This window comes from Muscardinus avellanarius, assembly GCF_963383645.1.
Source record: "Muscardinus avellanarius genome assembly, chromosome: 2".
NCBI lineage: Eukaryota > Metazoa > Chordata > Mammalia > Rodentia > Gliridae > Muscardinus > Muscardinus avellanarius.
The window spans coordinates 60341772-60356209 of NC_137787.1; the positions used below are offsets into that span (position 1 = coordinate 60341772).

General features: G+C 36.3%; 1 protein-coding gene across 1 annotated transcript in view; it reads left to right on the forward strand.

Annotated features, from left to right (window-relative positions):
* The window catches only part of LNPK (lunapark, ER junction formation factor), a gene marked incomplete at both ends in the record, with an annotated part of 70123 nt that overhangs the window by 18 nt on the left and 55667 nt on the right, over nucleotides 1-14438 (forward strand). The window contains 3 exons of the mRNA XM_080690022.1: nucleotides 1-9; nucleotides 4026-4067; nucleotides 5046-5233. The exon at nucleotides 1-9 is cut by the window's left edge and continues 18 nt beyond it. Coding sequence (XP_080546148.1) covers nucleotides 1-9; nucleotides 4026-4067; nucleotides 5046-5233 — 239 coding nt within the window. The remainder of the gene's footprint in view (nucleotides 10-4025; nucleotides 4068-5045; nucleotides 5234-14438) is intronic.

Sequence of the window (14438 nt, forward strand, 5' to 3'; positions counted from 1 at the left end):
CGATGGAGGGTAAGTTGCTTTTCCCTACTACTAGTTCTTAAATCTAACATAAAAATGTTACATAAAGCCGGGCGTGGTTTGTACCTTTGTAATCCCCGTGCTTGGGAGGCTGAGATAGGAGGATCGACCAAGTTCGAAGCCAGCCTCTGCTACCAGGCTCTCAGGGACTTAGTGAGACCCTGTTTCCAAATAAAATATAAAACAGGTTTGGGAATGTAGCACAGAGAAAGCCCCTGGGTTCCACCCCTGATGCCACCAAAAAAAAGAAAAAAAAAAAAAAAGAAAAAGAAAAGTAAAAGATAAAGGTACATAAAGCTATTTGTAAAAGTCTCCTTTATGGTATACCCTTCAGGTATAGTTTGATACCTATTTAAATTTTTTTTTTTTTTTTTTTTTTTGGCGGTACTGGGGTTCCTGGAAGCCCTTCTACCTCTGGGCTACACTCCCAGACCTATTTTTATATTTTTATTTGGAAATGGTCTCTTAAGCCAGCAAGGCTGGCTTTGAAACTGCGCGATCCTCCTGTCTCAACCTCCCAAGTGGGAATTAGAAGCGTATGCCACCATGCCCGGCCCTATTTAATTTCTTGTAACTTTAATTTCTATTTTCATTCTTGTGAATTACTCTTTTTGTGTGTGGAACTGGGGATTCAACCCAGGGGCATTCTTCCTCTGATCTACACCCCCTAACCCTATTTTTATTCTTTATTTTGAAACAGGATCTCACTAAATTGTAGATGGCCTCAGTAAGTAGCTGGCTTTGAACCTGCAATCCTCCTTTCTCAGCCTCCCAAGTACTAGGATCACACACCTGCGCCACCAAGCCCCCGCCCTGAATTACTTTTTAATTTGAATTTTATCTTATTCTATAGGTGTTTAATGTCTCTTCAATATACTTATTTCTCTTGGACTTACTAATAATTTTTACTTCTATATTTAATTTTTTTTGTTGTTGTTGTATTGGGGATTGAACCCAGGGACATTCTACTTTTGAGCTACACGTGTAGCCCGAATTTTTATTTATTATTATTATTATTATTATTATTATTAATTATTAATTATTATTTTGGTGGTACTGGGGTTCCTGGAAGCCCTTCTACCTCTGGGCTACACTCCCAGACCTATTTTATATTTTTTATTTGGAAACGGTCTCTTAAGCCAGCGCGGCTGGCTTCGAACCTGCAGGATCCTCCTGTCTCCACCTCCAAAGTGTGGGTATTACAAGCGTGCGCCACCACGCCCAGCTTATTCTTTATTTTGAAACAGGGTTTCACTAAATTGTGGTGGGCCTCACTAAGTAGCTGAGGCTGGCCTTGAATCTGTGATCCTTGTGTCTCAGCCTCCTAAGTACTGGGATTACAAGTGTGAGCCACTATGCCCAGCTCATTTCTGTATTTATATATTTGTGTGCAAATGCTTATCTCTTCTTGTTTCCTTCCCATACTACAACTTCTAGAGGAAGTATCTCAATTTTATCCCTAGAGAATATATTTATAAATCCTGTTCTTTAATGTAAGAGGAGATAAAGTAGTCTAGGACAATCTGTTTATTTCTATACTTTGTATTTTCTAATAGTGTAGTCTAGCAATACTTGGTACATAATTTACTTTTCACTGTTGATGGAACAATCCATGTTTTGTGCTTTTTTTTTTCTTTTTTTTTCGGTGGTACTGAGGGTGGAACCCAGGGGCTTTTTACCTCCGGGCTGTACTCCCAGACCTATTTTATATTTTATTTGGAAACAGGGTCTCACTAAGTTGCTGAGAGTCTCACTAAGTAGCTGAGGTTGGATCTGAACCTGTGCGATCCTCCTGTCTCAGCCTCCCAAGCGCGGGATTACAAGTGTGAGCCACCACGCCCAGCTACAATCCATGGTTTGAATTGGTATTATATTGATCTCTTTTTACTTCCTTTGTTTTAAAATTTTATTTATTTATTTATCTATCTATCTATCTATTTATTTATTTATTTATTCATGCAGTACTGGGGATGGAACTTGGGGCTATTCTACCTCCGAGCTACCCCCCCCCAGCCCTAGCCCTATTTTTTTTTTTTAAGTCTTTTATTTTTGAAATAAGGTCTCACTGAGTTGTGAAGGGTCTTGCTAGGTAGCTGAGGCTATCTGGGAACCATGATTTTCCAGGATCCTCTGGTCTCTGCCACCCTATGCTAGGATTACAAGTGTGGGACACCACACCCAGCTCATTCTTTGTCTTTTTTAAACCAACAGATAAAATTTTATAAGCCATCCTCAGCTACTTAGTGAGGCTCTCAGCAACTTAGTGAGACCCTGTTTCCAAATAAAATATAAACTAGGTCTGCGAGTATATCCCGGAGGTAGAAAGCCCCTGGGTTCCACCCCTAGTACCCCCTCCCCCAAAATTGTATATATTTATCATGTACAACATAAGATGTTTGGAAATAGATACATATTGCGGTATGGTTAAATCTAGCTAATTAGCCTATGTATTACGTAATATAGTTATCATTTTTTTGCAGTGAGAACACATAAAATTTATCCTGTTAGCATTTTTGAAAAATACAACATATCATTAGGAATAGTCACCATGGTATAATTTTATGTTCTTTGACCCCCCACTCCCACTACTACTTCCACCCAACAACTCCCCAAAAACTCCCACAAATGAGATGATTTAAAATGACACGAGGAACAATTTATCTGTTCCTCCTTTATTTTCCTATTATGTTGAGCCACATGAAATTGTCACTCTTCTATTGCTTTGAATAACAAAATGGCAATTTTGTATGGTTCACCCTAATGTTCACAACTCTTACAGTAACTGTAATTAATTGGTACTTGTTATTCACTTGGGGTGTTGAGTTTGTAATTGGTGAGTATTTTTTCAAGTGTTATAGGAACTATTGGGGCTGATATTTATTCTGTGTAGCATAAAAGAAAAAGCCTGGCAAATTAGCACTTTAAGAATGAAGTATTCCTAGATGCTCTTTAAAAATTTGATCTTCACGCTGGGCGTGGTGGCGCACGCTTGTAATCCCAGTGCTTGGGAGGTGGAGACAGGAGGATCTCACAGGTTGGAAGCCAGCCCCGCTGGCTTAAGAGACCATGTTTCCAAATGTAAAAAAAGTATAAAATAGGTCTGGGAGTGTAGCCCGGAGGTAGAAGGGCTTCTAGGAACCCCAGTACCACCAAAAATATAAAAAATAAATAAAAAAATAAAAATTTGATCTTCAAAAAAATATATAGTTTAGGAATTAAAATGAAGGTGTCTTACTGATTTTGACCTTCAGAGATCTCAGTGAATATTTAACACCATACCATCTTTAGTCTGAATGTTTTGCTTTTTTTTTTTTTTTTTGCCTTTTTTTCTTTTGTGTGGTACTGGATATTGAATCCAGGCTCTCAGATATGCTAGTCAAGTGCTTTACCACTAAGCCACACCCCCACTCCAGCCTGTTAATTTTTTGATGTGTGAATTCTTTTGAATAATCATTTTCTTGTAGGAAAATTTGTTTCTTTCTATAAAAATGTCCTGTCAAGATTGAGAATGGTAAAAGTTGAGCTATCAGAGTTAAATTTTTTTTTAGTATTTTTAGTCTTCCTAGGACTAAAGTTAAGTAGCAGCTTATTTAAAAAAATCTTTTTGTAGTTCTGTTTGCATTTGTAATTTTCATTTAAATACATCTTAGTTATAAATAGGAATACATATATCCTAACACTTGAGCAAACTTCATTTTATGTTAAAATTTTCTTTTGTTTTTGAGGTACTTGGGACTGAACCCAGGGCCTAGAGCATGCTAGACATGTGCTCCTACACTGAGATATATCCTCAGTACTTTTAAAGTTTATTTTGAGACAGAGTCTTGCTAAATTGCCCAGGCAAGTCAAATTTTTGGTCCTCCTACCCCAGTCTCCCAATACCTGAGATTATAGATGTGTGTGACCACAACTGGCTAGAATGTTCTTTTATGATTATATAAATGAAACATGTTTCTAAGTTTACAGTAACAAATGTTAATGCTGTCTCATTTCTATTTCTGTAACAGACAAAACCTTCAACAGTAGAAGTTCTAGAAAGTATTGATAAGGTATGTTCTTTGACTCTGAAGTATTTCAATTCATTTTAGGCATTAAATATTATTTTATGATGTATCGTTTTGGAGAACAGATCTAGCATTGGAATTTAGATAGGATGTAGAATAAGCCTGAGAAATTTCACATACACGATCTCAAAAAAAATCAGTCTGTCAGTAGCTTAAGAAGTCTGTATCGAGTAATAGAACCTGTTAAAGTGAAATTAGATCACAGCATGGTGTAAATCAATGCTACATGTAGTATAAAATAGATTATATGATAGGCTGCATAATTTTAGTCAGTTGGCAAAACATTCATAGCTTTTAACATTTCCTATTATAAAAAATGGTGTTCCCTGGGAATATTGGGAGTGGTGAATAGATGGAAAGAATCTAGTATGGTTTAGTGTTTTAAATTTTTTTTGTGTGTGTGTGATACTGGGAGTGGAACCCAGAGACTTTCTACCTCCCGGCTGTACTCCCAGACCTATTTTTTATTTCATTTGGAAACAGAGTCTCACTAAGTTGCTGAGAGCCTCACTAAGTAGCTGAGGCTGGCTTCGAACCTGTGCGATCCTCCTATCTCAGCCTCCCAAGTGCTGGGATTACAAGCATGTGCCACCATGCTCGGCAGTGTTTTAATTTTTATTAATTCTTTTTGTTGCCAGATTATTTTAAGGCCTGGTGCATGGAGAATTACTATTGGTTTGACTCAACAAATATTTCTTATGCCAATTTCATTCCTGTAGTATTTGCTAATTTGATAGGTTAAAAATAATATTTAACTTTTCATTTTAGGCAATGGTTTGTCAGTGTAAGGATTATACATTTTTACTTTTCTTTTTCATATGATGTTTTGTCTTAAAATATTAGAGTATTATGTTTTATTGAATTTTAAGAGTTCTTTATAATCTATCGTAAAAAATTTTTAAAAGTTTACTTTTCTAATGAAATGTGAGATTTAATAATACAGAATAATTTTTCTTCCAACAGGAAATTCAAGCATTGGAAGAATTTAGGGAAAAAAACCAGAGATTACAAAAATTATGGGTTGGAAGATTAATTCTCTATTCCTCGGTTCTCTATCTGTTTACATGCTTAATTGTATACTTGTGGTATCTACCTGATGAATTCACAGCAAGACTTGCCATGACACTCCCATTTTTTGCTTTTCCATTGATGTAAGTAAGTTGTTCTCTTTGTTGACCTTTCCTTCTTCTGTCCAGATAGTTTTAATATATTCAGTCTCTTTTTATCATAAAAGAGTAATTTCTCATGTTGAACATATATTATTTTTGCAGTTTGAATATTTCTTTAAAATAGTAGAATGATTGGGTGTATTCATTTCGAGTCACCCCTCCATGCCAGTCTGGTATGGAGCTGTATTTCTATTTTCTGTATTTCTATCTTTCTAATAAACTTTAAATCTTCAAAAAATAAAATAAAATAGTAGAACAATTGTTTTAAAGCTGTATTTATAATCTGACATTCCTGAGGATATCACTTAGTGTTATTGGCTCTAAATGGCAGTGCTTTGTGATTTCTAGTAGATATTTAAGATCTGCTAGAGGCACTGGGCATGGAATGGGGAGTAATGATTAGTGAAATAGGATTTCTAAAACCAAAATAACAATTTTTCCATTTGAATGGAAAATATTGAATAACAATATTCCATCTGAATATATTCCATTTATCCATCCTTCCTTCCTTCCTTCCTTCCTTCCTTCCTTCCTTTCTTTGCCAGTGATGTAAGGCAGTTGACCTTTAAGTTTTTATAATATAGTACTTTACAGAAGGTATGTTATGATTGAGAATTCAGATCCAATTAATAAAAAGATCATTTATCCATTCAACAAATGTTTATGGGCATCTTTTATGTAGCCATTGGATTATAATGATGTTTGATGCACAAAAATACAGAAGCTCTGACAGGTCTTAGACTATCTACATTAATAAGTATGATGAGTGTTGTGAAAGAGGAGTGTGAAATCCCATTGGAATGTGTAACGGGGCCCTAACCCAATATGATGTGGGAATAGGGATCAACGAAGAGCCAAGGTATTAGTTTTCCATTGCTGCCACAAATTGAGCAGTTTAAAAACAACACCCAGTTATTATATCAGAGTTCCGTAGGTCAGAAGCCCAGGTGGTTTGCTACAAGAAGAACTTGGTTTCTGCTTATAGTCTCATAGGTCCTTTGTCAAGATATCAGCTGGCCTGTGGTCTTATCTGGAGTCTCTCTGGGAAGAGTCTGCTTTCTGACACAATCAGGTGGTTGGCCAACTTTTTGCTGCATCTCTCTTACTTCCTACTTTACCCTTAGATGAGAGAAAGCTCTGCTTTTAAGAGCTTAAGTGATTATATTAGGCCTCCAGGATAATTCCGTATAATCTGTTTTAAAATCAACCTTAATTATGTCTGTAAAGTCTCTTCATAGCAGCATCTACTAGATTGCTGTGTGATTATATAAAATCAGGTTATAAATCTCTGAGATTTGGAGAAGGATAATGTTAAGATTCTGCTACAAACCCTCTGAAGAAGTAATGGTTGAATTTGAGACTGTAGGATGAGTTTGTATATCTAGAGTGGTATGGCATGGTAGATAAAGAGTGCTTTAGGACAAAGGAATAACATCCTTGAAAGTCGTGATATAGGATAGAATTTGGTAGGTTTAAAGAAAGGCCAAAGTGATTATAGAGAAAAGGCTGAGTAGTTAGGCAGATGGTATGTCTTGGGAGTTTTCTAGTGCATGATAAGGATTTTAGACTTTATTTTAAAAGTGGTGGGAAGCATGGAGAATCCATTTGAGGGGATTAAGAATGGATCTGGAGCAAAAGTTAAAGGTTGTCATAGTTGATAAGGAGAGAAAATGTGGATGATGATTTCACTTGAGTGGTGGAGTTGAAGAGATGCAGATGGAATGAATGAAATGGATTCAAGAGATTTAGAAGGTAGAATTGAAGTAATATGGAGAGGTTTTTGATGTGAGGGAGGGATCACATCAAGGATAAAACTCAAGTTTTTGGCTTGGAAAATTTGGTGGTTGTAAAATTTATTTAAATAGCAAACAACATGAGGAGGAGATTTGGTGACCCCCAGATGGAGCTATCAAGTGAATGGTTAAGTATGCAGTGTAGAAGAGAAAACTGAACGACAAGATACAAATTTAGGATGTAGTAGCTTATAAATGTTAATTAAAGCCATCATCTCTTTATTTCTTAAGTACTAGCCAATTTTAATGGTCAAGCATTGGGTTAGACATGGTGATAGAGAAAGCAGAGTAAGATATTTGGTCTCCTAGAGCTTGCATTCAACTAGGGTTGGAAAGGCAAAAACTAGACAAAAACAAACATAGCTAAATTAGAGAGATAAATGCAATGAAAATAAATTGGGTGATGTAATAGAAATTGACTACTCTAGGATGGTCTTGGAAGATCCCTTTTGGGGAAGTGGTATTTGAGTTGAGAACTAAAACATGAGGAATCAGTGTGGAAAAAGTTGGAGTTTATAAAGAGTACTTTTATATGGAGAAAGATGTCATATGTATCCATCCATAAAGATATATGAAAGATAGCTGGGCATGGTGGCGCACACTTGTAATCCCAGCATTCCGGAGGCTGAGATTGGAGGATCGCGGTTTGCGGACAGCCTCAGCTAATTAGTGAGGTTCTTTGCAACTCAGTGAGACCCTGTTTCAAAATAAAGAATAAAAAATAGGGCAGGGGGTATAGCTCAGAGGTCAAATGCCCCTGGGTTCCATCACTAGACCCGTCCCCCCCAAAAAAAAGACATCTAAAAGAATTATCTGCAGTTCTTTCTAGGTAGTGGAGTTTTAAGTAGTTATTTCTTTCATATTTTTTTGTGTGTTAGTGTTTGAATTTTTTCCTATGAATGTGTTCTTCATATATCCTAAAGACAAGAGTCTCGGAGTTGAGTTTAGATCTTTCCAAGAAGAGAACAGAAAATGCAAAGGCTATGAACCTGAAGAGAATAGGACTTGAGGAACAAAAAGATAGGCATATTTGTAAAGTATATTAGAAAGTAAAAGTGATATGAACTGAGCTTGGAGAATCAGGCAGGATCCAGGTCATGGAGTGTAGGGCTAGGAGTTTTAATTTCATTTTAGATAAAATGGGAAGCTTATATGGTGGAAGAATAGTATGATGAAATGTAAGTTAAAGAGGATCATGTGAGCTGTCATGGAGAGCGGGTAAGAGGAGGACAAGGTAGAAAGACTTAGAAGGCTGTTAGAGAAGCTGAAGGTGCAGATGGGCATGGAGGCGCATGCCTGTAATCCCAGTACTTGGGAGGCTGAGGCAGGAGGATCAAGGACAGTCTCAGCAAGTAGTGAGACTCTCGGTAACCTAGTGAGGTATTGTTTCAGAATAAAAATAAAACAGGGCTGGGGTGTAACTGGGAGGTAGAATGCCCTCGGGTTCAATCCCAGTACAGAAAAAGAGAAAAAAAGAAAAAACATGCAAATGGATTGGACTGTCCAGTAATACTGGAGGTGAACAGATTATTTTGAAGTATTTTGGAGGTAAATCTGATAGAATTTCATGGTAGGTAAAGGAGGGATTAAAAGTGATACTCAAGTTTTTGCTTTGAGATTTGGTGGAAGTAGAAGCTTTATCTTTGGGGCTGCTATAGTAAAATAAATCCCCCCCCTTTTTTTTGTGGTGCTACCTCCGAGCTAGATCCCCAGTCCGATTTTTTCTTCTTCACTTTGAAAAAAGGTCTCAGTGGCCCTCTGATCCTTAGTGAGACCTTGTTTTAAAATAAAAAGGGTATTTTTTTTATGGGTAAAAAGGGCTGAGGTGAGGAGGTAGCTTGGAGGTAGAATGCCCCTAGGTTTACTCTCCAGTACTACCAAAAAAAAAAAAAAAAAAAAAAAAAAAAAAGAAATTCCTGAAGCTCAAAAAATTTTAGCTTTTTATCTTTAAATAGGAGAGCTGAAATTTTCTGCATAAATATTACAAAATAATTATTTCTACTAGTTGCACCTGTTCCTTTGTTCTTTTTGAGGTACTGGGATTGAACCCAGGAACATTTTACCTCAGCCCTGTTTTTTATTTTTGAAACAGGATCTTGCAAAGTTGCTGAGACTGACTTTGAACCTGGGATGTTTCTGTTACAACCTCCCAAGTACTGGGATTACAGGCATGGGCCGAGCTGGCTGGTCTGTGCCACCATGGCCGGCAGCTAGTTTCTTTATTTTCTTATTTGAAATCTTTTGGAATTTGGAATTTTGGGATTCTTTTTAAGAACAGAGAACAGAAAATTCAAAGGTTGTGAACCCAAAGAAAATAATACTCAGGGAGCAAGGAGGCCTATCTTAGAAACAGAAGTCTTGTTAAATTGCTGTGAGTCTTGCCAAATTGCTGAGACTGGCCTCTAATCTGCAGTCTTCCTCTCTCAGCCTCCCAAGCACTGGGATTACAGGCATGGGCCACCACATCTGGCGTGGAATTTTTTATTCTAGGCATGGTAGTGGTATAATTTTGTAATGCTGAGCCTCTTTTGCTTCCTTTCTATTTTTTTTTGAAAAGAGAAGGCAGAAAATAAATTTAAATAGGGAATAAATGTGAGATGTTTATTTGATTAAAACATTAAAAATATTTCAATAAAACTCTACTTGAGTTTTTATTTATTTTTTTTCAGAACGGGATGGAACCCAGGGACATTCTACCTCCGAGCTGCACTCCAAGCCTTATTTTTTATTCTTTATTTTGAAATAGTGTCTCACTGAGTTGCAAAGGGCCTCACTAAGTAGTTGAGACAGTCTGTGAACCTGGATCCTCCTGTCTCAGGCCTCCAAATGCTGGGATTACAAGCATGCACCACCACGCCCAGCTGAGTTTTTAAAATTTTAAAATTGAGTTTTAAAAATTTGTGGTGCTGGGGATTGAATCCAGGGTATGTTCTACCACTGAGCTATACCCCAGTTTTTTTATTTTTGACACAGGGTCTTACTGAGTTGCTGAGGCTGTCATTAAACGTATGATCCTCTTGTTTCAGCCTCCCAAGTAGGAATAATAAATGTGTACCAAGCCAGGCGTGGTGGCACACATTTGTAATCCCAGCATTTGGGAGGCTGAGACAGGGATCACGGTTCATGTAAGCAGCCTCAGCTACTTAGTGAGGCCCTTTGCAACTCAGTGAGACCCTGTTTCAAAATAAAGAATAAAAACTAGGGCTAGGGGTGTAGATCAGAGGTAGAATGCCCCTGGGTTCCATCCCCAGTACCGCCAAAAAAAAAAAAAAAAAAAAAAAAAAAAGTGTACCTACAATCCTACAATACCTGGCTTAGAAATGGATTTTTTTTTCCTTTTATGAAGGATTCATAGCTAGTTGCAGAAGAATGTCTGCTAGGGAACTCTACTCTGCCACTGCTAATAGCTGCCTATAAATTGTTGTCCACTGAATCTATTACTGCTTTTGTAAGATTTTTTTGTGGTAAGTAAATCACTTACTAATTGATCTCATTACTAATTTTAATCTCATTTTTGAGGTACTAAGGATTGAACCCATGGCATCATGCATGCTAAGCAATGCTGTGGTACACCCCTAGCCCCAATTTTTTTTTTTTTATAATTTTTTTGTTTTTGTGGTACTAGGGATTGAATCCAGGTGTGTTTGAGCTACTCCTCCAGCCCTATATTATTTTAAATTTTGAAATAGAGTCTCACTAAATTGTTGAGGTCTTGCTAAATTGATGAGATTGGTTTTGAACCTCTGATCCTTCTGTCTCAGTCTCCCAAGTACTGGGATTACAGGCATGGGCCACATGCCTGTCCCTAGTTTTATTTTATTTTATTTTTTCTTAAGTAGAAAAACTTCATTTCTTTAAAAGTTGTAATTTCTTCAGTTTGATTTTTCTATGGAGTATGAAGCTTTTTTTTTTTTTTGTGGTACTGGGGATGGAACCCAGGGGCTTTTCTACCTTCGGGCTATACTCCCAGACCTATTTTATGTTTTTTATTTGGAAACAGGGTCTCTTAAACCAGAGTGGCTGGCTTTGAACCTGTGTGATCCTATTCTCCGCCTCTCAAGTGCGGGGATTACAAGCGTGTGCCACCACGCCCGGTCCAGACCTATTTTATAATTTATTTGGAAACAGGGTCTCACTAAGTTGCTAGTAGCTGAGGCTGGCTTCGAACCTGTGAGACAGGAGATCCTCCTATCTCAGCCTCCCAAGCGCTGGGATTATAAGTGTGCGCCACCACGCCCAGCTCCAGCATGAAGCTTTTTTAAACCTTATGTGTCCCTCTGACTGTTGTCACCTGCATCTAGTATTTCTTGACTTGCTAAGCTTCAGAGCCATTTTTGCTTTTTCTCATTCACAATTGTGACCTTGTTCTCAACTGTTGCAGCTTCTGTTTCAACGAGTTCTTCAGTTTTAGAAGCCTAGACCAGGTATCCCACAAAGAACACAATTGTCTTTCTAATTGATGACAATCAAAAAAAGTATGAAATAAAATACAACAAAATAAAATTGGATGTTGTGGTAAATAGAAGACTTATTGTGAGCATTTTCTTTTGCATGTAATGGGAGCTGTTGCCTGATTTTGACTTGGACTTATTTCTTGTGGAAACAGTCTTGAGGACTGGACTAGGATTTACTTAAAGGACTGGAGCAGAAGGAACAATGAATTATGTTATTTTACTCTTTATAGTTTGCAATGATTATATAGCTATTGATTATACCACTTGCATCTGAGTATCTTTAAAATGTGACAGCTGTCTCTGAATTTCCACTTTCCCAAGTGCATTTATTAGAGAGATCAGGACTGAGTATATATAATATATGTAATACATATATATATTTAATCATAGCTATTTCATATATATGCATATATATACAATCATAGTTGTCCTTTGAATATCAGTAACTCATATAAGGTGCTTTGTGATTTTACTGTAGTTTCTCATATATATATGAATGTGGAAAAATTTGGTGTGGTTCCTTTATTGTTTTTCTACCTTTCAGGTTGAATAGTATATTTTTATTTGCCTGATCTTTTCAACTCTTACTGAAACTTAAATTGTAATCTACATGTCAGATTTATGTCATAGGAGTTATTAAGGTTGTGTTCCACAGAGTGAGGGTGAAGTTGCAATTACAGTTTTGTATTTCTTCATTTTGTTGGCAGATGTGCATTACTTTGGGAGTTGAGTCATTTTAATATATAAGTAAAAAACAATTTTAATCTCTACCATTATTATTATTTATTTTTGTGTGTGTGGTGCTGGGGATGGGACCCAGGTCCTTGTTTGTGCAAGGCAAGTGTTCCACTGAGCTATACCCCAGCTCATTCTATTAACTTTATAAATAATTATAATCCTGGATACCTTATTTTTTTCAAATTATAAGTTTCCAGACATTTCATTCTTTATAATTTAGAGGTCAGTTATGATAAAATGTTGACCTTCCCAGAGGGATTAACCATACTTGTTTTTGCATCTTCCTCCCTTTTGGTCTCTTCAGTGGGCTTTGGCAGAAGAAATTTAAGCAAGGGAACTGAGAAAGGTGATTATGTTCCTATTTCTTTTCTTGTGTCAAGAAGCAATAAGACTTCCTAGACCTGAGAACCATGAGAAATAAATTTTGGTTGTTTATAAATTACCCAGTTTCAGCCAGGCATGGTGGTACATGCTTGTAATCTCAGCATTCTGGAGGCTGAGACAGGAGGATTGCATTTTGCCGCCAGCCTTGGCTACTCAATGAGGTCCTATGCAACTCAGACTCTGTTTCACAATAAAGAATAAAAAATAGGGCTGAAGATGTAGCTCAGAATTAGAATGCCCCTGGGTTCCATCTGCAGTACCACAAAAAAACAAAAACAAGAACACCCCAGTTTCAGTAATTCTGTTACATAAGCACAAAACCTATTGAGACAGAAAATTGGTACCATGATTACGGTTATTACAAATACTTGAAAATGTGGAGGCAGCTTTTGAACTATTAATGGGTAGAAAGAAGCTGAAACAGTTTTGAAGTACATGTTGGAAAAGGCCCTGTATTGCCATGAATGGAGAGTAAACGGTAATTCTGATGAAGGCTCAAAGAAGAGAATACCTGTAGGGAAGTTCAAAACTTCATGAATGTTGGTATAATATGGTTGGTAAAGGCAATTTTGATGAAGTAAAAAATGGAAATGAGGAACAAGGTATAGGAAACAGAAGTAAAGGCCATTCTAGTTACAAACTGGCAAAGAATTTAGCTGAATTGTGTCCATGCCCTGGGGCTTTATGGAAGGAAGAATTTAAGAGTGATAAACTTGAATGTCCAGTAGAAGTCAGATGATTATGTTAAATATTGAATCATTGTTTAATTCTAGGAATATTTTTTACTTCCTGTGTTGTGATAAATTTATAGAAACATCTGAAAGCCTTTCTTATTTTTTAATGCACTGAAATAGTTTAAATAGTGTTATGATATATTTTTATAGTTTTAGTAAGATTCTCTTTGAAACCCTGTAGGCTTTTTATATTGTGGTGCTTGACTACTTTTAAAATTTAATAGCAGGTAGTCTTTTGGTGTTTTTATTTTTTGGCTCTTCCAAAGTTAATCTTGTTAAAAACTGTAACATGCTTATATGTAATTATACATATATAATTATTTATTCTACAGTTTTTAAAATGTACTTGCATAGTGTAATAATAGTAGTGCATACCTTGCTTTATTGCACTTTGTAGATACAGTTTTTTTTATAAATTGAAGATTTGTGGCAACCCTATATTGAGCAAATCCTTTGTTACCATTTTTCATCAGCTCAAATAGCTATTAACATTTTTAGCAATAATGTGCTTATAAATTAAGATACATACATTTTTAAGATTTACTGTTTAACGTAATAAACTATAGTATGATGTAAACATAACTTTTTTCTTTTTTTTATGGTACTGGGGAATGGTACCAGTATTTTACCTCCAAGTTACACCCCAAAGTCCTTTTTATTTTTTGTTTGAGAATAGGGTCTTGATAGGTTGCTGAGAGTCTCACTACTTGAGGCTGTCCTTGAGGCAGCATTCCTCTTGTCTCAGCCTCCTAAGTATTGGAATTAAACAAGTATGCTGGTACATATGGTACGTACATGTTATATGTTTGGTTTTTTTTTTTTTTTTAGGTGTGGGGGATTGAACTCAGGGCTACATGTATAGTTTTGTAAGAAATTGCTAAGAATAGGTATACCATTTTATATTCTCAATAGGTACTGTGTGTGTGTGTGTGTGTGTGTGTGTGTGTGTGTGAACTAGTTTCTTTGTATCCTTGCTAAGCATTTGGTATTACCACTATTTTCTATTGTGATAATTCCTATAGGTATATATTCTTGATTATTATTATTATTATTATTATTATTATTATTATTATTATTAGTGCTA